Genomic DNA, 22,524 nt, shown 5'->3' with positions numbered 1-22,524 from the left:
TTTCTCCATGTTTTTCCATGAAAACAGGGATGAATTGAAAAAAAAATCAAAACAATTTTGGGTTTTTCAGTGAGCACAGCTCAGTCTCATCAGTTAGAACAAAGAGAAGTAGGTCCTTGGGCCACAGATTTCCCTCCCAACCCCACCCCAGGTGCCCTGCCTCTGGGATCCGGTGAGGGACGGAGAATGGGGAGCCACAGAGCAGAGGAAGGACCCCCTCTTCCACTTGGACACTCTTCCAGGTTGATGTGGGAGACCCTCGCCCCGTTCCTTCAATCCCTCCCCTGGCTACGTGTTGGGCATTGTTTTATGTGCTCAAGATATAGCACTGAACAAAACAGATGAAATCCCTGCCCTTGGGATGTTGAGATTCTAGTAAGAGGAAACAGACAAGAGAACAAATATGAAAAACATATTAAAATATGTATGTTCAGTGGTTATAAGTACTAATGAGAAAAAGAAGGCAGAAAAGAGGGTTGAAAATAGGTACAAGGGATGTAGTTTATACAGAGAAGCCAAGGAAGACCTTGCTGAGGTGACACGTGATAGAAGGAAAGCCGAGGGGCAGGGGGAGGAGGGGGCAGAGGGAGGAGGCAGGGGCAGTGCCTGTGGAGGAACAGCAAAGCCCGGAGGCAGGAGGAAGGAGGGCGCCTGCTGGGCTCAGAGACCAGCAAGAAGACCGTGTGCTGAGAGAAGGCCGAGAACAGATGAGGTCGGAGAGGGGAGCAAGGGTCAGGTCGCCCAGGCTAGTGAGCCATTGTAAGGACTTTGCCTTTTCCCTGTGCCAGACCGAAGGCCACCAGTGGGTTCTGAGGGAGAGAGTGGCAGATGTGAGGTGGTTCAACAGGGAGAGCAGCAAGGAGTCCATCCCTGCGACCCCAGAGACAGTTGCTGGTGGAATGAGCCAGGAGAGGGGTGGGGGAGGTGAAGAGCGGTCGGGAATCTGGGTATCTTCTGAAATTAGACAGGACAAGATTCCCTGGGGGGTTGGATGTGGGTGGTGAGAGAGAGAAATCAAGAATGACTCTGGTGGTGGGGGGGGGTGCCTGGGTGGCTCAGTCGGTTACGTGTCATGATCTCAGTGTCCTGGGATCGAGCCCGACGTTGGGCTCCCTGCTCAGCAGGGAGTCTGCTTCTCCCTCTACCCTGCTCATGCTCTCTCTCTCTCAAATAAATACATGAAATCTTAGGGAAAAAAAAAAAAAAAGAATGACTCCAGAGTGTATGTCTCAAGAAGGATAGACAGAGAAGGCCGTGGGAGGAGCAGGTTTAAGGGAAGAGGCCAGAGGAAGGCTGGGATGGCTCTTGGATCTCCTGGAGGTGATCTCCTGCCAAAGAAAGCAGCAGGCCGTGTGAAGGTCAAGGGAGACCAGCAGGCAGGAGACGAAAATGTGGGGTGGGTAAGAGTGCAGAGGGTGTTGACGGCCCCCAACGTGGACGCGGAGAAGAGGTCTGTGGGGATAAAGGAAACCAGGAAAGCCACTGCCAGTGAGAGAGAAGGGAAAGTCGGAGGCCACGCATCACAGAGGAGGTGATGGAGCAACTGCCTGTGGCAAACTGAAATCTTTTCCTACTGGTTCGTTTCAAATTATACTCAATGTGGCTTTCCTGGATGCCAGTGTGAGGCATATAGTTATCTGCTTTACACTATTTGATGAGTAAAGGTAAGACCCGGAACTGAACAGATGAGATCTAGTAACTTCTAGATGGTTCCAGTCATCTGGAACGACAGCCTAGCAAGGGGCATGACTGAGTGCCCAGGAACTGAGGCACCTGGGGAACCCCGAAGCCAGTTCCTTCACCTTCACTCAATCTGGGCACAGACATGGGTAAACACTGTTCCCCTCTCCCCCATAACGGCAACATGCAGGAACGCTCCAGCTCCCCTCAAGAGGACCTGAGGATCCAGTCTGAGCCACAAGTCGGGGCAGCACTTCATGTCACGGATCCACCACTGGGCCTGGACAGTTTCCTATGGCTTCCCGTTCTTTCTGCCTTTCTACCCTATGCTGCAGGCCCAAACCACCCGTGACATTCACAATCACAAGATGGCTCTGAAGTCCAAGATACAGGAGGATAAACAACTTGAGAGGTCTTGGAATAGGGCACATTTGTTACTTGCCTGTTGTGGAAGCTACCAGAAGGAAAGCTACTGAAGTTCTGAAACTGTGTCTTGGATCTCCAGCACCTGGGGTGTGCCTGGGTCAGTATTTGTTATGTGAATAATTCAAGAATCATCAGAAAGTCAGTAAAGGAATGGCACACTTACTAGGCACAATGGACCAATTTCTAGCAATGAACATGCCATATAATTCCAACGTTCACTGCCCTTAGATTAACAATAACAAGCATATGTTGGACATCTTCTAAGCTTGGACCCTGTTCCGATGCTGTGTTAGCTCTGAGGGGGCACTGCAGAGCCAGACAAACATGGGGCAGGGACAGACTTTTAACAAGAACTAATAGAAGAACAGGAGACTTTCAGATGATGGCAAGGGCTCCAGAGAAGACAGAGAGTACCACGGGGCAGATGGCAATTCTGCTTCCCAGGACTCCCTGAGACGCCAGGACCTGAATGGGTGGGGAGGAGCCATCGGACCCTGAAAGGGATAGGCACAGTCCAGGGAGAGGGCGCAGCAGGTGCAGAGGCCCCGTAAGAGTTACGGGTGTTTGAGCCGCATCAGGCACACCGATGTGTGGCGGAAACTGGGTGTGACAGAGAGAAGTGCAAGACAAGGCTGGAGAGGCAGGACCCAGGCTGTGGAGGGCCCCGGTAGACCTTCCTGCAGGCCTGGGTTGTCTTTTTTCAAATTTATCTTTTAATTTTTGTTTGAGAAAAAGAAAGAGAGCAAGAGCGAGTGCGTCCGGGTCCTGGGGAGGGATGGAGGGGGAGGGAAAGAGGCTCTCAAGCAGGCTCCATGCTCAGCATGGAGCCCAACATGAGGCTCCATCTCAAGCCCCGAGTCAGAGACTCAGATCAGGACCTGAGCTGAAATCGAGGGTCTGACACTTATCCGCTCACCCGACTGAACCATCCACATGCCCCGGGGCTGGGTTGTGTTTTAAGTCGCAGTGGAGGGAAGGAGGGTAAGGGAGTGTGAAAGCGCCCTGTGAATTTCAGGAATGACACAGAAACCCTGTCGGGAACCCTGTTTGTAATGGCTGTTTCTGACACATCTGGAAGAGACGCCTTTCTCTTACAGAAATCGGAAGATTAAGTTAGGAACAACTACTTTAGGACCAATGGTAGGTAATCTCTGGGCTCTGACGAACTCAAGGACCCAATCTAAGCCCCCAGGGGCAACCTCGCCTCCGTTCTGGAGCAGGGCTCCCCGCGAGGGCAGAGATGTTCCGGATGGTGTACAGTGAGCTCTGTATGTCTGAACTGGAATGCCTGTAAATGGGAAGGCTCTCCAGTTTGCACAGGGAACTCTCCTCTACCCACTGCTGTGTTATAAACCCTCACCACCTTTTTCACTCCATCTGGGAACCTGCTTGGTACCCGGGGACGTGTGCGTGGGAGACCCTGAGGCATTCCCATCTGCAGATCTACCATAGAGCTCTGTCACAGCGGGAGCCAGACCTGGCCCAGGAGAGAAGGGAAAACTCTCAAATCTCATCTTCCCCTTTATATTGAAAGCTTATTTTAGATCTGATACCATAGAGGTTACCCTTTTAAGAAGAAAATACAACATGTCAAGAATTTGGTTTCCAACCACAGGCAATATCCGCATCTGCTTAAACAACAGATGTGTTTGAGATGGGCTCAGCAAGACCCCTTCCCTCCCAGCCAGGGACTTGCTCCCATCTCAACCCTACAGGACCCCATCAGAATCCACTCTCCTCCTGAGACTGTTCCACTTTTCCCTCCCTTCATAATAGCCAACCCTGAACATTTGTATTCTCCTGTCCTGTGTCACTCCACAAACTGGGACCCTCAATCCCTGTTGAAGTAATGATCAAAATATGTATGCTTGGGGCACCTGGGGGGGGGGCTCAGTTGGTGAAGCGGTTCCCTTCGGCTCAGTCAGGTCATGATCTCAGGGTCCTGGGATCAAGCCCCATGTTGGGCGCCCTGCTCAGTGGGGAGTCTGTTTCTCCTTCTCCCTCTGCTCCTTATCCCCCTGCTTGTGCTCTCTCTCTGTCTGTCTCAAATACATTTAAAAAAAATCTTTAAAACAAAGTATCTAGGCTTGATTGGACACCACCAGTGTTCACGAGAGTCCTTCGAGAATTGGTGAGCACACGCTGACTTAGGCAACTGGTTTGCTGCTAGTGTCCCACACAGAACAGCCTCCGTCTTTAGATGCAGAGTAAGCAGGGGGCAGGAACAAAGGACTTCTAACTGCACTGCCCACCGGTCTTCAGCAGTAGCACGAGAAGAGCTGACACTTGCACAGCCCTGCAAAGTCCTGGGCACGGTGGTCGTGCTTTATATACACCAAGCTTACCACAAACTTATCTCAGAGTAATCACGTAAGTATAAAGTTACTGTTTTTGCTTTACAAGGGAGGAAACTGAGGCATGGAGAAGTCAGGTAATCTGCATCGCCTAAGGCTACGTAGCTAGCTACTAAATGCCAGGATTTGCACCCAGGCAGCCCAACTCCAAAGCCCTGGTCTCTACTGTCTCAGCTCCCTACAGCCTCTTGTATCATGGCATATCCTGATAGAACAATCTAGAACTCCTCCCTGACCTCTTCTTCCCTCCCCTTGCCTGTGCCCCATTCGTCAGCTCCTGCTCCCGCATGTGACCTGGAATGTTCTAGTTCTAACCTTCTGTGCAAAATCTCTTTTTGAAGGTTAAAGGTTGCAGCCCTTGCGGCCCAAATAAGATCTGTGTGAAGTTTTTAGTAATTTGTTCTTGAAATTTTCCCAGGAGAAGTTTCTCAACAGTGAGGTATATAATCTTAGAGATGATCTATGAAGGGACTCATCGGAGCTTCGGCTGCCCCCAGCCTCCCACCCTTGTGGGGTATTTGCTGGGAAGAGAAATACAGGGGGTGTAGGAGTCCTGATTCAGACCCAGGGGGTATCCCAAGGGCAGGCCAAGGAGCTCAGGCTACTGTAGCTTCTTCCCTGAAAGTCTTGGCTCCGTCTTCTTGGAAGCGGGGGCAGAGGGGAGATGCACCCCGGATTACCCCCAGCTGGGGTTGGAAAAGCTTTGCCGCCATAGTCTTCGCTCCCCCAGCAGGAATCAGAGCAGATCTACCGACTAAACATTCTAGATAACTCTCAAGTGACCTTTCAGGGCTAAAGTTTGCAAACCCAAAACTTCTAATCCACTGCCTTTTCTAACTAAGCCCAGCTATCAGTTTCCAGGCCTGGGGAAATCCACTCCTGACCTTTTATCAATTAGTCAAGACAAGAGCAACCTTTGAGGAGTTAGCATTTCTGGGGCTCAAGGAGGCTGTAGAGGAGAGAGGACTGGAAACCCTTTTAAGAATGGACTCCGGGGGCCTCCCCCCAGGAACTCAGGCACCAGCCCCAAGTCACCCGAAGCTGGAGACAGAGCTTCGCCGCAATCCTCCTTGGGAGGCTGGCTAACCACAGAGGCCCCTGCCAGGCCGGAGCGCAAAGCCAGGAGCACAACCAGAGCCTCAGGCTCGACCACAAACCAGGCCTGCAAGACCGCGATTTGTGCAACAGTAACTCAGTGAAAGCAGCCGGCCCAGCCAGCCCCTCTAGGGGGAACGCACCATCCCGGATTGGCTGCTTCCCCTTCCAGGCCTGGGCCCGAGCAGAGGGAATGCCAAAACAGAACCAGCTAAAGCTCTTGAAAATGACAAAATACTAGCCCTGGAAGGGGCCTCCAATGTCCTCACTTTATGGAAGTGACAAGTGACCCCGAAACCAGAGGCTACAATGCATTCCGCTCCTTCCCCCCAGCCCATGGGCAATATAATCTTCACCGCAACCTCTCAGGAAAAGAGGCTATGTCAAGAACTGAACATACAGACAGGTTGGGATTTGGGAAGTTTGGAGGTTTGGGGGTGCAAAAACAAAGTCTGGGAAAATACCCCTTTAAGGACTGCATGGCTGCCAGCACGGTACTTCCTTAGGGGGTCCCAGAGCCAGATGGGTGGGTGGGGCTGGGTAGTGACCTGTCAGCAAGGGCCCTGGGGACCTCTGATGGCAGTCTGTGTCTAGGTGTCCTGCAACTTCCATGCATGGCACTTTGAGGGTTTCCCCCAAGTACCAAGACAGGTTTCAAGTCACCCAGGAGGAAAAGTGTTGGGAAGAAAGCCACATGGGTGGAGAAGCAGGGAGGAGAGAGACCAACTTTAGAAAGTCTAGAAGACGATTCATGCAGCCCAAAAAGACCCAATAGCAACCACAGGGGCAAAGAAGTCAGGAAATGCTGCTGAAGCAGCCAGTGCAGTAGCCAGACCGCCAGCCAGTAGGGTGAACTGGGAGGGAGGGGGTGGAGGTTTAAATTTAGCCAGGTAAACAGGGCCTCTGGGGGGTTGGGTAGAGATAGTGGCAGAGCTCTCACCTGCTCCACGGATTTGGGGCATCACCTCTCGCGCTGCAGGGAGGTTGCGGCAGGAACTGCCCCAAACAGCAGGCCCACTCCCAGGGCTCCGCCAACAAGGGGGTCACACTGCTCCTCAGAGTTGGGTAGAAGGTTATTTTTACTTTCAAAGGTGGCTCGGATTGTAAACTATCCGACCCTCTCATCCCTATCACAGTCTCTATTCCCAAACCCTCTGCTGGATTTTCCTGGATTCCTGCCCACAGTTGGAAGATGCTCAGTAGAAACCAGCCAAGAATGCCCTGATGAGGCTGGGGAAGCCCCCATATCCTCTCCCTGCTAGGGATCTTTTTTTTTTTTTTTTTAAGATTTTATTTATTTATTTGACAGACAGAGATCATAAGCAGGCAAAGAGGCAGGTGGAGCCCGATGCAGGACTCGATCCTAGGACCCTGGGATCAGGGCCCGAGCCAAAGGCAGAGGCTTTAACCCGCTGAGCCACCCAAGGCACCCCTCCCTGCTGGGGATCTTTCTATCACTGCTGTCGTGAGTCTTGCACAACCTGAGGAGACACAAAAGCCAGTCCCACCACCACCGCCACCACAACTGAGGGAGGCATTCAGGTGTGGGAAAAGGTGGAGGCCGAGAGAAGACCTGTGTAGAAGACTACTAAGGAGGTAAATGACAGTTTGGAAAGTTGCTAGGCAGAACAAAATCAGAAGAGGGAACAGGAACACTTTTGTGGACGTGTTGGTTGTTATTTCAGAGAAGGTAAGGACTATCACCTCATATAAAAATTTCCTCTCCTGCTGGAGATGACAGGTGGGGCAATCCAGAAACCAGAAGAACCGTCCTAGAAGTAAAAATTAGAACTAGGCCTCTGCCCTTCTTGAAGAAGAGCAAACCAAATAATCTTTCAGCTGCCACGAGAGTAAGGAGTGTGGGGGTGGGGGGGTATGAAATATGCAGGTGAATAACAATCCCAGATTTCTGCTTTTCGCAGCATATGGCGCCCAGCAATTTGGCAAGAGCCTTTTCACTTATGCTTTGGGGATAGAAACAATTTTAGGAAACAGTTTTTTTTTCAAGTCAGTAAGACACCCTTCGAGATACTACAATAGCCAAATGGACTAAGGAGGAGACTGGTTTTAGGCACCCTGGGCAAACCCCTAACCCACACACACGCCCTTGCTTATATATTCATACTCAAATACATAAGAAACCAGAGCCTGGGAAAGTAGGAAATCTACGCATGGAAGGGGGTCAGCCAGTTCCTCCAAGGCTGGCTCCTGTTCCCCACGCAGGCAGAATTGTGCCCCTTCCCTCCCCACTACCACCCCGCCCTCAGTGTGCCACATGCCCTAGGTCTGATTTTCTTTAAGACAGGAAAGGGAGCTGTGGCTGCCCTTAGGAATTTATCCACAAATTGTCTCTTTAGATCCTTTTATTCTATTCAGCTCCTAGCCTGGGGTCAGGTCCACCTGCACATTTTAGTGCCAAGACCTGGTGTTCTGTCTACCCCTTCCCTTGAGCTCATGGACTTGACTTCATCCCCATGAAGAGCCAGCTACATGTATCACTCCTCACAATTGTGCAAAAGAGGAGTCTCCCAGCATTGCCTTCCCTTCCCAGGAGACACACCTCCTTCTTGCTATTTATAACCACAAATCTTCTGTGTCAAAGAGAGAACAGACACTATTTTGAAATGGAGGAAAACCACCACTCAGCCTTTCATAGGTTGATATGTTTGCCAGGACTTGTGTCTGTGAGCCTGGACAGGCATGTGGGCACAAGCTTGGGGCCTGGCATCCACTCATCCATGCCTGAGATTGGGAGTCTTGCTTTTGATAACTCAAGCCCGTGTGTGAACCCGACAGCAGCAGGAGTGGCTGGGTCCAGGAAAGGGTCCCCAGGCTTTTCTGAGGGTGTGCCCGCTGCTCCCAGGGCCTCTGTTGCCTTAGGGGCCAGCCACAGAAGGAGTCACCCTAAGGTTCCACCCATGTGTGTGTGTAGGTTCTGGTATTGGGCCCTGCCCCACTGACCCAGAGTTTTCTGCACCCACGTTATGGCATGGTGCAGCTCTATCAATTGGGCACGTTCCTGGGTGACCGTAGCAGTTCAGAGGGCTCGTAACATGATCCTGCGCCTTTCTCCTTCAGGTACTAGGTTGAAACTTTGCCTGGAGTGGTAGTAACTGAAAGCTGTTGCCAAAGTGGTCAGGTGGTGAAGACAGTGAAGGAGGGACAGCAGATGCCTCCGTCGTTCACAGCTGGGTAACCAACTCCCGAGCTGAACCACTTCAGTCTTCCTCTTGCAAAACGGGAGCAATCGTGCTCCACACACACTGAATCATCTCTCACAATGATCTGCAGGATGAAAATATCGAGGACATTTGGCTCTGACTAGAGTGCACGGCCAAATAGCCACGGAGGCTCCACTAGAAGATGGAGAAAGGTCCCTTCTCACTTCTCCCAGGGCAGGGATGGATGAGGCCGAGGAGCGGAAAAGAAAACAGAAAGGTCGCCAATTCCATTCAGGGCTTTACCTGCTCTGAGGGTTAGGCAGGAATTCGGGCACCAAACTAATTCTGCTCCAGGGAGTTAAAATAATCCAGATGTAGTCCTCACCCCAGTCCGCTGATGTGGGGCTCACAGGAGTCCAGCTGAGCCCAGAAAAGTGAGCAAGAAGCTCCGAGGGGCTCGAACCGGTCCCGGCGCACGCCCGGCCCCGTCCCCGGCCGCCCTGCAGTGGGGACGCAGAGCCGCGGGAGCCCGGGCTGCGAGGGGCGGGGGGGGGGGCGGCGAGCAAGCCCCAACCTACCTGCCAGCGCTCCCGGCACCCAGCCCCGCAAGCTCGCGGGAGGCAGCCGCGCGCGGAGAGCCCGCCGCCCCAGCTTTGTTCGCGGCCCGGGGCGGGGGGCTGCTCTTCCCCGGGCGCTCCCTGCCCCCCACCTGACCCGCCGCCGCCCGCTCCGCCCGCGCACTGCGCTCCCCCGCCGAGCGCAGGGCCCCGCTCCCCGGAACCGCCGCGCCGCCGCCCCTCGGTCCTCCCTGCTGCCGGGAGCCGCACGCCGCCGGGCTGCCGGGGCACCGCGAAGGCACCGCGCACCGGGAAGTTTTGGCCGCGGAACCCGGTACGGGGATGCCTCCTGGGCTGCGACGGCCGAGGGCCGGGGGCGGCGGCGGAGGCCCGCCCGCTCCCTTTCCCACCGCGGGCAGTCGGCGCTTACCTGCATGTCCCGCCGCCCGGCAGGCCCGCGGGCTCCGGCTCGCCGCTCCGCTCGGCCCGGCTCTTCCAGCGCCCGGCTGCGCTGGGTCGGCCGGGCGCGGCGGCTCGCGGTCGGGGGGCCCTGCCCCGCCGGGGGCGCCCGGTGCAGACCCTGCCTGCTCCTCTCAGCGAGCGGGCTTGGGCCCCGGCACTGGACTCTTCATCCGCCGCCTGGCGCGGGGCTGGCGGCGCGGACCAGGGCGCTCCGCTCCGGGAGTCCCGCCCGCGCGTCTGCTTGGTCCCCCAGATGCGGGGGCAGCCTCCGCGGGCCCGGAGGAACGCCCCTCCTCCCCGGGCGGTCCTGGGTCTCGGGTCCGTGTACCCTGCTGCCGCCGGCGGCGTTGGGGGGGGGCTCCCTGCTCGGCGTCCGGGACCCCCGAGCTCAGCGGGCGGGGGGCAATCGGGGAGCGGAGCCCGCGGCCGAGCCGGAGGGAGGCCCTGGGCCCTGGGCGCCCGGCTCGGGCCGCGGCCGTCTGTCGTCGCTGGGCTGCGCGCTCTCCTCGGGAGCGCGGGACCCGAAAAAGTTTCGGCCCCAAGTTGGCTGCCGGGCGGGTGGCGGCCGCGGCTGGGAGTGCAGCGGCCGACGCTGGGCGAGTGGATCCCGAGGGCTCCACCGCCTCCGCCCCGCCTCCCGCGCCTCCTCCCCGCCCCCCGGCAGGCGCGCGGGCCCCCGGCTCACTCCTTCCCACCGGCAGAGCCCGCGACACCCCTCCCCAGGGCTCCTCCCAGGCGCTGGGACTGTGACCTCCGCACCTGCCTCCCGCCGCCCGGGCTTACTCGCTCGGCCCCCCGGCCCCTCCGCAGAACTGCCCCGGGCCTCGACGCGGGGGTGCCAGTGTACCCCCCACTCCCGCGGCCCCGGAGGCGCGCAGCCGGCCCCTTTCCCCCCGCCCAGCACACCCGCCGCCTCCTTCTCCCGGAACTCGACCTGGTCCTCCGAGAGGACCTGCGGGACTCACCCAGTCCAGCAGTCCCCTCGGGGCACCCAGCTCTCCTGCCAGGAGCCTCGAACTCGGGGCATGGTGGAGCTGGAGGTTCTGAGAGCCAGCAGGGTTACTTCAACAGCTCTTCCATTTACACCAGCCACTCGCATGGGTTTGTCTTCCTTTGAATGCCCCCAAAGAAGTAGAGTGAACTGTTACTTCCACTTTACAAACCCAAGTCATCCTTTCCTGGCTCGGGACTCCCACCCTTCTACAGCACCCAGCAGAGATCTCCGGGATGAGGAAATCTGGTGGAGGAGGGGCTCACCGAGTGAAATGTTTCCTAACGGGAAATGCATCCTCTGATCGCTGGTGCCACGGCTCTGGGGCTGAAATACCGGCCTACCTTTTTATGGAGAAACTGAGGCACAGAAAATTGGCACTATCAGTCCGTAGTCACTAAAGGGAATTAGTAGTCTGAAAAGTCCCTAGAGCTCAGTTTTTAGCCAGAGCCCAGACCCACGTTTAATTACTTTTATTGAAGTCCCCAAGTCCTGTTGGTAAGTTAGCTCACAGCACTCCTGGGTGAGCTGTGCGTGGAGTTCAAGGCTTCACAGGAGACAGGGCCCAAGCTCCTGCTGCTGGACCCTGTTCCAGACCCTAGTAACAGTATACCAACCAAGAGCAGCCAGCAGGTTTCCAGCATGCCCTCAAAATGCCTTTTCTTTTACATTCTGAAACCCCCTCTTCCCTGAGTAGGAGGTCACCCTGCTGAAGAAATTGCCTTTGAATGCAGTACAGTGAGGAAACAAAACAAAACAATAGTAATAATCAGAAGGCTTTGCCTTTTCTTAATTAGTAACCCAACAAGGTGACAGCCTCCCCTTTCAGTGGGGGAAGGGGCCACAGGGAGCCTGAAGAAATGACCCAGGAACCCACCACGTTGGCTTGGCAATAAGGAGCTGTTGTCCTTTGGCTTTTACAATAAGGAAAGTAAGAGCTGTTTTAGCAAATACCTGACTAATTAGAGGGAAAGGCTTCCCTGGAATTGTGCTGCCTCGGGCCGGAGGTTCTCTACGACTTTTCTCACCTCCCAGTGAATGCGGTTTATGAGACCAGGTCCAGCAACCTTAAATGAATGGCCTATAATTGCTGGGGGGGGGCTGCCTTCACCAAGGGGAGCTAGTTCAAGGCTTTATCTTTGGGGACAGATGGGACGGGGAGCAAAGCTGGTCTAAAGCAGCCATAAAGGCTTTGAATCCACTTTGTCAAATTACAAATAGGCTCAGTTCCTCTCCTCCTCAGAAGAAAGCATCAGTCGTGGGGGTAGGGCCTTTGTGGGAGGTCAAGGGAAAGTCTTGTCCGGGAGGCCCCTATCATTCTGGAATGCAACCTGGGGGATTGGGGGGGATGCTTCATAGAACTGTTTATTGAGCCCTCAACATAGAGAGGATGCCCGAGACTGGTTCCCAGCTCAACAAGTTTCAACTCTAAGGAGTGGGGTGGAGTTAGGGGACATACTTCTCATCTGGGGCCTAGCATGAGCACAAGAAGGGACACCTTGGCTTGGTGTCCCGCTGACGACCCAGGAGAGGAGCAGGTGACAGACGACAGCAGCCCCAGCTGAACGCCTGCATATCATCCTTCCCCTCCTGCCACAGTGTCTGTCCAGGATGAGTCAAAACTTGTGGCCCACAGAGGAAAGCTGCAGTGCCCCCAGGAAAGGAGCTTGTGGCCCAGTAACTGGGAAAACATTCGAATGAGGAGCAGGCAGAGTCCTGGGCCAGATTCCCAAGGGAAGTGGTGAGCGCCCCGTCGCTTGAGTCAGCGAGCTGCTGGGGAGTCTAGGGCCAGCCCTGGAGGCAAGCCCTGATGGGAATGCGGACGGCTCTCACCCATGTTTTGTCTGTGATTGCTGGGTGGGGTCTCTTGCCTTCTCCCCCCCCTGAATAAAACATATCCTGACTTGGCATTTGTGGTTTAAACAAAGAAAGTAAAAACAAATATTTGGGCCTATGAAAATGTGTACTGATTCCTGCTCCGCTTGGTGGAGATGCGGTCCCCCCCTTTCCTGGCCATGCCCTCACAGGCCACCAGCCACCCCCAGAGGTCTCTTCTGAGTCAGATGGGCTCACAAAACCTTGTCGGAAAGAGTCAGAGAGAAGCCAGGCTCCTCCATTTCCTTAGCTCTCTGTGGCTTTCCTATGGGGGCAGATCTCGGGCTGACCTCTGGCCCTTGGACTGTGCCTTCTTAGGGCAATTGTTCCCTTACCCAGCCCAGCCTCAGCGGGAAGGGCTTCAGGTGGCCCCTGTTGTTGGATAGTCTTCCCATTCCGCCCCAGCCTGCTTCTCTGGTCTCTTTTAAAGCATTTCTTTCAGATGAACAGAAAATGTCTTGGGGGGAACCAGCCTAATGAGCCTCCGAAGCCCCAAACAATCAGAGAGGCAAAGCTAGTGACCTTTCATCCCGACAGCCGCTTCGCAGCTGGTTTACCTCCAGGATGTTCAGGGCTCCTTCTGTGCTTGTTATCTGGATGTTTTCCTAAGAACAAGGGCTTACAGAACGGTAGATTCTGACCCAAATATCCAGATATCATGCATAGATTACCCCCACAGACTTACAAGACAACTTGGGACATTTGGGTCGGGGAAAATTCCAAGAGCTGAAGGCAGAAGGCTTGGTAAGAAAACTCTGCTCTCATTGAGTTCGAACCTGGCTCTGCCTCTTAGTTGTAGGGGAGAAAGCTCACACGAAGATGCCAGCAGCTGAAGACATTTATGTCAAGTCAGAAGGTCGGGGGAGGGAATGAAAGTTTTGATAAGTCTTGACACCTGGTATGTGCATAGAACTTACCAGTTTACAAATGGCCTTTCCATTTTTATGTTAACAGAGATCTGTCAAATGAGAAGAGTCCCGCTCACTACTTTTGGTGAGTTCCCCCACAAAGAGAGATGAGTGCCCATTCGGGGAGGGGATCGAGCATGGTCACTGAGCAGATGGCTTCAAGATGTCCCAGGCCAGGAAGTCTCCACTGGATTCACACCTGTGTGAACTTGGGTCTTGGATCTTGGTCTGGAAGCCTCGGTGTCCTCATCTGAAAGGGAGCAGTGGCAAGATTTTCTACTTTATGGGAATGTGAGAACTGAATTGAATAATACAGATAAAAGGAACAAGAACTATGTCTTATACATTCAAAAAATATTACTAATAGTATTATTCCTATTAAGTAGACATGACCTGATTTTTCATTTGGCAGTCTAATGTTACTCTTAGTTCTTGAACTCCTGGATTTTTTTTTTTTTAAGATTTTATTTATTTATTTGACAGAGAGAGAAATCACAAGTAGGCAGAGAGGCAGGCAGAGGGGGTGGGGGGAGTAGGCTCCCTGCGATGTGGGGCTCCATCCCAGAACTCTGAGATCATGACCTGAGCCAAAGACAGAGGCCCAACCCACTAAGCCACTCAGGCATCCCGAACTCCTGGATTTTCATCCCCATTTTTTTCTTCCGAGAGAAGACAGTCTTAAATTATCCCTTGAATGAATTCCCACTTTACAAATACCTAGAATGACACAGGTGAAGGTGGCTCTAAGAATTGGCCAAACCTGGAGCCCCCAGCTGACAGGGGGGGCAAGAGTTTCAAGTGGGTACCACCTGTAAAATTGGGGTGGGGGAGCAATTAGAGTGTGTGACTCTTGATCTCGGGGTTGTGAGTTCAAGCTCCATGTTGGGTGCAGAAATTACTTAAAAATAAAATCTTGGGACGCCTGGGTGGCTCAGTTGGTTAAGCAGCTGCCTTCGGCTCAGGTCATGATCCCAGCGTCCTGGGATCGAGTCCCACATCGGGCTCCTTGCTCGGCAGGGAGCCTGCTTCTCCCTCTGCCTGCCATTCTGTCTGCCTGTGCTCGTTCTCTCCCCCCTCTCTCTCTGATTAAAAAAAAAAAAATCTTTAAAATATAAGTAAATAAAAAATACACTTGATCTTAGCCAAAAGGCCGAGAAGCGATAATAAGTAAATAAAAAATAAAGAGAAAATCAGAAGTGCTAACGAATACAGTCCTATTAAAAAGCTTGACTAAAGTATGAGGCACTATCTGGAATTGTAATCAACATGAAATGCTATTTTCCCTTTTGATAGTCTCACACGGCCATCCTGTGTCTTCCCTTCTCAGCTTTGACTGAAGTCCTTTCTCATATTCTGTGCTGAGATACCTACTGAGGGAAGGGAGACAGGATACCCGCCCTCAAGGAGCTCTGCTCTCAGGGTGGGGCCAGGGTTAGAGCAAAGAGACACCAAACCAAGGACAGATGCCCAAGACAGACACCCTCTGGGGCTGAAGACCGGCAGCTACACCATCCATCAGGACTACAGGTAGAAGCCTGGGCTGTCCCCCCTTCCTTCCTCGAAGGGCTCCTTTACCCGGGGCATTTCGCCTCCTCTCTCCGGACCTCAGTGTCCTCACCTGTAAAGAGCATGGGTCTCCCTAAAGAATCCCTGAGATTTCTTCCAGAACTAAATGAATCTGTGGTTGAATCGAAGGAGAGCCTGAGAATGATGGAAGCGGGGGAGGAAGACAAGAAGTTTGACTGCTCCAGACCATTTTGTTGGGAGTGCCAACAGGGACAGCCCGTGTTGACAGCCAGAACAGAGAAGGGGGAGGAGGGTTAAAGGTCAGGGTGGCTGGAGATGCAGTCACCACCACATCAGGGGAACTGGCAAACAGAGCGGCTGTGAGGGTCAAGGCTCAGGAGATGGCCGCGAACTCACATCTAAGTGCGGATAATCCCTGCAAGTTTAGCTGAGGAGAGTGGGGGAGGGTCCAGACGGTGCAGCAGGGGGGCGTGGGGTCAAGTGATGTGGTTTTCATGATAAGGGGGCCTTGGACACGCTTGAAAGCAGAGGGAAGAAAAATGGGGAGGGTGGGACATCCTTGCTGTTAGAAAGGGCTGGGATAGCGCTGGAGCAAGATCTGATTCCCTGCGAGGAGGGAGGCCAGGAGCACAGCTGGGGGAGGTAGCATTCCACAGCATGACAGGGGGGCCCCTTCTTCCTTCCTCTCCGGAGACTGTTAGGACGCCAGGAAAGGCAGTACCGAGAGCACGGAGGAAGAAAGCAGGCTGCGTTTGCAGCCAAGAGCCTCACAGTGCCCCCAAGCAGGAGAGAACCCTCCGCCTGTGACCAGAGGCTGTCCCAAGGTCATTGGCTCTGAGGGAGCTCCCTGGGAGGCTTCCCAGGCCACCTGAACTGCTGGTTTATCAGAATTTTCCAGCAAAGAATGAATGTTAGAAATAGCTTCCCAGACTACACGTCAGACCGTCAAAGCATATGGGGCTGCAGTCTGCAACTTTAAAGGCCCCACAGGTGATTCTGTCACGAGGTCTCCGAGGTCCCACACCCAGCCAGCCGCCGGTGCGGGTGTGTGTGTGTGGAAGAGGCACTTGCTGAACTGTGCTGACTGGGGCCATCCCTGAGCCCCATGAAATAGCCAGTTTGTTCGTCTCAAACCATACTGCAGTGGCGGAGGAAGGGAAGGGCGTGGGAGAGAGCTCCAATCCACCGGGGTCTCCACCAGCCTGGTTCCTTCCTGTGTTGGCCTGGGCAAGGTCTAGGTGGGGTGCGCTTGGCCTGAGTGAGCCTGGGTTCCAGGTGCCGCCATCACCGCGTGCTCGAGTTACCTTTTGCTAAATGGTACTAATAAGGATGATAAAGGAAATCCACAGGTAATCCCAACATCTCAAGGTAAGTAACAGTTTGTCTCCTGATCTGTAATTATCATCAAAAGCATTTATAAACTCCCGAATTCCACTCTCAGGGCTGGGATGAATTGCTAGGCAGTTTCCTATGTGAAGCGTGTGTTTGGCTTGCAGAAATGTGGTTGTACCACAAGACACAAACAGCGACACGTGAAAATGTATCATTGTAATGGACAATTGTTAACGTTCCGAATGTTAACTTGAAAGCATTTGGTTCGGGGGTGGGAGGGGGGCTTGGGTGGCTCAGTCGGTTGGGCATCTGCCTTTGGCTCTGGGTCATGATCCCAGGATTTGGGGATTGAACCTGCAAAGGGGGCTTCCTTCTCAGTGGGGAATCTGCTTCTCCCTCTCTGCCTCCCCCATCCTCCCTCCCCACTCGTGCTCTCCGCCCCCCATCCCGTGGCTCTCTCAAATAAATAAAATCTTAAAAATAAGTAAATAAATAAATATTTGGCGCCACGCCCTCCCTTGGTGTCTGTTTCTCACTGCGCAGTTTGCATCTGGGTCCTACCGCCGAGCTAACTGGAGCGCCCCGCATTAATCCCTGAGGTTCTTCAATAGGTTGATCAGTAAAAAGGATTCCCATAAAATAGCAATCAGCTCCACTGTGAATGATTAGACTTGAACATTTCTCCCATCCTCGAAGTCTTTCTCGGAACTCCGCGCATCCCCACGAAGACACCAAGATCAAGAACGCTCATCAGCAGAGACTGAAAACTGCATCCGCACTTCCTCTCCTGCCACGTTTCAGATACAGGCCTTGAAATCTTCGAATCTAAGAGGGGAGTGGACAGACAAATATCATTGCTTTTATAGGCTTAGGAACACACTGGAGGAGCTGACTTGCTTTTGCCCAAGCCCGAGGAGGTAGGAGGGAAACAGATAAGGAGAGAACAGGGCAAGAGGCGACTAGCCCGGGGAGAGGCAGTACTGACTGGTGACCTCACCCTCCTGCCGGGCGCTGTGGTCCTATTTCATTTCATGCCTCCTACCTCCCCTTTTAATTTCCTTCTTGCCTTTCCTGTAGCCTGGCAACCATACCTATATCCCCACCCGGATCTCATTCTTGGGCTGCCATCTGTGGTGGGCTTTAGGCAGGAAGTTCTGGAAACAGAAGAGCTACCAGATCTCCAGCAGATGGTTCTCTGCTGGTAAAATTTCAGGAACTGAGGCCTCTGAGTGCAGGAGATATTTCGGGGCTCCTGAGGAAGTGGGGGGTCCACGGGGAGCCTCCCCAGTGTCTTTGGGTCTTACCACCCAGGCAACTGCCCGCCTCCGTCCCCGCCCCATGGCGCTCTGCTCAGGATTCCCCACTGCCCCAGCCAGGAGCAGGCAGCCAGTGGCTGCTTGTTTGGCTTCCTTAATTTAAATGTCCATCTGGCTTTGTAGTAAGTTACAGAGAAGAGGTCCCCAGAAGCTGACAGGGAAGGCCCAGGTCATCAAAACCTATGCCGGGCAATGCACAGTGCTTAGGACTTTGCCTCCCTGGGAGGGGTTTTCAGTGCATGTTTCAAAGATGCCTTCATTCTACAGATTACAGGATGAGAACAAATCTGGTCACAGACACTGTTTTAAAACCTTGTCCCTTTTCACTTAGAGAATGCTGAGTCTGGTCTCGCTCGCCATGATGGCTGATGACGGCAATCCAGACAGATACAGGACGCTCATTTGTTCCCAATAGCAAGTATATAAATATTGACTTCAGTCTGAGCCAGGCCCGTGTGCCTTTCATGTGGTAGGAAAGAGGCACAGACCAGGCAGGTTGGCAGTTGGGCCAGGATGGGGAAAGAAGGGGAGTTTCTTCTCTGGGGAGCAGCTGTCTACTAGCTGCAGGAGTTGGAGAGGGCAGCTTGAATCTGGCAGCACCAGGACACGGCGGGGTTCTGAGAGGGTACGAGAGAGGGGAGCCCCGCCTGAGAAGGCCTTGCATCACCCTCACCAGCAAAGGCCAGGGCCCAAGGGGCCCTCTGGAGTTCTCAACCCTGTTTGAAACAGTGATCTCAGCCCGGTCTTCCAAGGGCCAAAGATGGGAGGAGGGAACGGAGTAACACCTAGAGAGGGAGGGAGGTGACCACAGGCCCTTGCTCACTGCCCCAGGTCAGCAGGGCTGCCCTGCTGTGGACTGGGCTCCGGAATCTGTGCCAGCAAGCAGATGCTCCCCATGTAGGTTACGCACGACACCCCACTCACACCCCAGACCCCAGGCTGAAACCCACAGAAGCCCCACTGCAGCTTGATTTCCAGTCTCAGTGAGGTCGGAGAGGGCTGGCCAACTGGTGGCAATAAAGGATGTTCGGAGCCGCTGACCCCACAGATACAAACTTGGCTCCCGGAACCCCAGATCAGAGCAGCCCTGGGCGCCATCCTGCCTGCTGTCAGCTAACTCTTCATCACTCAGGCTGCAGCGACAAGGGGAACCACTTAACCCGGGGCTGTTTCTGGGACTTCCCACCTGACCCCTGCTCTGCTCCAGAGGGTGGCCGAGAGAGACACAAGGAAGGAGGTGGAAGTAACTCCATCAGGCCCTTGTTTCTAACTAGAGGAGCTGTCCATCTTCTCCTGGACCCGGCCCAGCAGCCTCCTCCTCTCTGGTTTCACTCCAGCACCCTAGGCACGGTGGTTGGGGTGAGTCTGATGGTCCTTAGTGGCTTGGGAAGGGAATGCCTTCTCCAGCGGAACTTAGCCTTAGAAGCCCAATCTTGATAGCATAGATTCTGGAGCTCAGTCCTCGGGAGAAGCTTCTGGACTGAGAAGGCTTCTCTGGCTGCTAATGAGGGAGCCCATCGCACTGCCCCGTACGTACAGGTGTTTGCTTTTATGTCCATTCTCTTGGTCTGCAGTGCGAGAAAGTATGTGGAGGGTTGCCCGCCTCAGTCCAGGACTCACTTCTATAGGAGAATTATAATAACATCAGGACAACAATAGTAACCCGTTCTAACTGAGTGCTTACAGTGTGTCGAGGGATCTAATCTTCACAACACTATGAAGTTGGCGCCATTATTATCCCATTTTACACATGAGAAAACTGAGAGGTCAAGTTACCTACCCACAACTCTGCAGCTGACAGGCAGCCGGGTCAGCCGCACACGCGTTGTGGAAGAGCCTGAGGGGAGAGACAACCAGGAGGACCCTTACAGCAGTTCACGTCAGATTCTCTGCTTGAAACCACCACAGACCTACCCAGAGGTAACCCTCCACTCCCACTGCCTTCAGTCTCTCAGGGACAGGAGATCCACTCTGGGTCTAACTCTATAAATAGTGGCAGAGGAAGATTGGGGCTGGAGAACTGGAGAAAAATGTGGAAGGTAAACTGCTTTTTATATACAATCTGTTCAAGTTCACAATAATGCAGGAAACCGATTTTCCCCAAACTAAGAACTGAGGAAAGGTCAGTTCTTTGATTCCTCAATCTCTCACGCCTGGGGACACAGAAGGTGTCCCAAGCAAGTTTGAAGGTGTGCTTAGAACTCCAGGACACAAAACCCCCCAAGTCCGCTCAGGTTGTGACTGGGTCAAACCCATGAGAAATGGCACTGAGCGCACAGGAGGGCTGCTCTTTTCCTTCATTGTGGTCCCGCTGAGTCCTTTCTCGCCTCTACCATCCTGCAAAGCAAAGACCCCACCAAATCCCAGGGTGGGGAGCTCCCCCTAGTGGCCCAATGGACCCACTTGCTGATGGCCCCTGGGGTCTCGCCAAAAGGAAGCAGATGTTTGTGGCCTAAGAAGCAATGGCCACTGGTCGGTATATGCCTGAAGGAATGGAAAGCCTGGACTCCATGTTTCTAGAAGCATTTTTCACAATATTCACTTTTTGGTGGAAACAACGTAAATGTCCATTGACAGATGAATGGGTAAACAATGGAGCATTATCCAGTCCTCTTTTTGAAAAAGATTTATTTGTTTATTTACTTATTTGAGAGAGAGAGAGGGAGAGACAGGGATGAGTGGGAGGAGGGGCAGAGGGAGAGGGAGAGAGAGAATCTTAAGCAGACTCCATGCCTACCCAGTCCAGAGACCTATCCTGGGCTTGATCTCACGACTCTGAGACCATGACCTGAGCCAAAACCAAGAGTCAGACACTTAACCGATTGAACCACCCAGGCACTCCAGAACATTATTCTGTCTTAGGGAGGAAGGAAGTTCTGACACGTGCTACCATATGGCTGACACCTGAAGATCTAATGCTAAGTGAAATAAGCCAGACACAACAGGACAGATATTGTATAATTCCATTTATAGGAAGTACCTAGTCAAACCCAGAAAGACAGAAAGTAGACTTATGGTTACCAGAGGCTTAAGGGGAGAGAGAGTGGGTTTTTAATTATTTGATGGGCACAGAATTTCTGTTGGGGATGATGAAAAAGCTGTGGAGATGGATAGTTGCATAGCAATGTATATATACTTAATGACACTGAATGGTACACTTAAAAATGGCTAAAATGGTAAATTTTGTATTGTGTATATTTTACCATAAGAAAAACAAACAGGAAAAAGAATGAGAATGGGTTCATTCTTGTGTGTGTGTGTGTGTGTGAAAAAACACACATTTAACAGGTTCCTAAAATTTTTTTTCAGATCACCCAATTTATGTTGAAATTTCCTGTTCAATATGAAATCTAGTTGAATATTGTCTTAAAATCCACTCCATTTGGGGCACCTGGGTGGCTCAGTGGGTTAAAGCCTCTCACTTCGGCTCAGGTCATGATCTCAGGGTCCGGGGATCAAGCCCCGCATTGGGTTCTCTGCTCAGCGGGGAGCCTGCTTCCCTTCCTCTCTGCGTGCCTCTCAGCCTACTTGTGATCTCTGTCTGTCAAATAAATAAACTTTTTTTTAAAAAATCCACTCCATTTGGAAGAATAACATGGGAGGAATTACTCCACTTGATATGAAAGCTTACTCCATAGTTAGAGCAATCAAGACAAATATGGTCTCAGTGGAAGGACAGACAGATCAATGGAACAGAGTGGAGAACTCAGAAACGCAGAGACCTGCGCAAACGTGCCCAAACGACTTGGCAAAAATACGATGGCGATCTGATGGAGGAAGACTAGCCTTTCAACAAATGGGCAGTGCTGGAGCTATTGGACATCCATGGATTAAACCCTAAATCTCGCACTTGTTCCAGAATTAACATGTTTCTCATTAACTCTTAGGAAAATGCAAATTAAAGCTACCATGAGCTATCACTTACACATGCATTAATGAATAGCAAAAATACAAATAAGGGACAACACCAAGTGCCAGAAGAATATGGAGAAACTGAATTTCCTCACACATTGCCAGTGAATATATAAAATGGTAACGCTGCTCTGGAAAATGGGTTGGCAGTTTCTTTTAAAAGTGTACTAAGTGTACTAAGCATACACTGACCATACAAGGCAGTAATTGCGTACCTAGGCATTTATCCCTGAGAAACGAAAACCAACGCTCACACAAAAACTGTGGAAGTTCATAGCAGCTATAATGGTTATGGCCCCAACTTGGAAAGTCCAGATATCCTTCGAGAGGTGTCTGTTTACCCAAACTATGGTATATCCGTGCCATGGAATACTACTCAGCAATGAAAAAGAACCCACTACTGACACATGCAATAATTTGGATGGATCTCAGAGGCATTATGCTGAGAAAAGTCATACTCAGAAGGTTCCCTACTGCATGATTCTGTGGATAGAAAAGTCTAAAACTGATTATAAAAATGGGAATGTATTAGTGGGGTTGGGGGTTAAGGAGGAGGTGGGCAGGAAGAGGATGGAGTGTTTAGATAGCATAAGGGAGTGGCAATGGAACAATTCTGTCTCCTGGCTGACAAGAATCTATACATGATAACGTCTCATAGAAACACACTCGTGCAAATGAACACCCTGGTGAGCTCGGAATAAGGTCTATAGCTTTACCATGTCAGTTTCCTAGTTTTGATATTGTTAGGTAAGAGGAGGCCATTGGCAGAAACTAGGTGAAGGGCACATAGAGGATGTCTCAGTACTATTTTTGTAACTTCCTGTCAATCCAGAATCATTAAAAAAACAAATAAATAAAAGGACTAGAAGAAATGCACTCAGATCTTTAAGAGACAAGAAAGACAAGGGAAGTGAGTGTCGTGGAACAT

The 22,524-nt window shown here is 52.5% G+C and overlaps 1 protein-coding gene and 1 pseudogene across 2 annotated transcripts in view; both read right to left on the bottom strand.

Annotated features, from left to right (window-relative positions):
* Positions 1-10,298, bottom strand: part of WNT5B (Wnt family member 5B) — a 107,680-nt gene extending 97,382 nt beyond the window's left edge. For both annotated transcript variants that reach the window (XM_044229446.1, XM_044229445.1), the window contains exon 1: positions 9,704-10,298. Coding sequence is in view for 1 of the 2 variants with exons in the window: in XM_044229445.1 (XP_044085380.1) it covers positions 9,704-9,709 (6 nt within the window). In the remaining variant the exon portion in view is untranslated. The remainder of the gene's footprint in view (positions 1-9,703) is intronic.
* Positions 10,299-14,604: 4,306 nt separating this feature from the next.
* On the bottom strand, positions 14,605-14,671 carry LOC122892711 (annotated as a pseudogene).
* Positions 14,672-22,524: the final 7,853 nt, after the last annotated feature.

This window comes from Neovison vison, chromosome 12 (genome assembly GCF_020171115.1).
Source record: "Neovison vison isolate M4711 chromosome 12, ASM_NN_V1, whole genome shotgun sequence".
In the NCBI taxonomy this organism is placed as follows: domain Eukaryota; kingdom Metazoa; phylum Chordata; class Mammalia; order Carnivora; family Mustelidae; genus Neogale; species Neogale vison.
The sequence above is the reverse complement of the archived record's forward strand: the minus strand, read 5'-3'. Positions and strand labels throughout refer to the sequence as shown.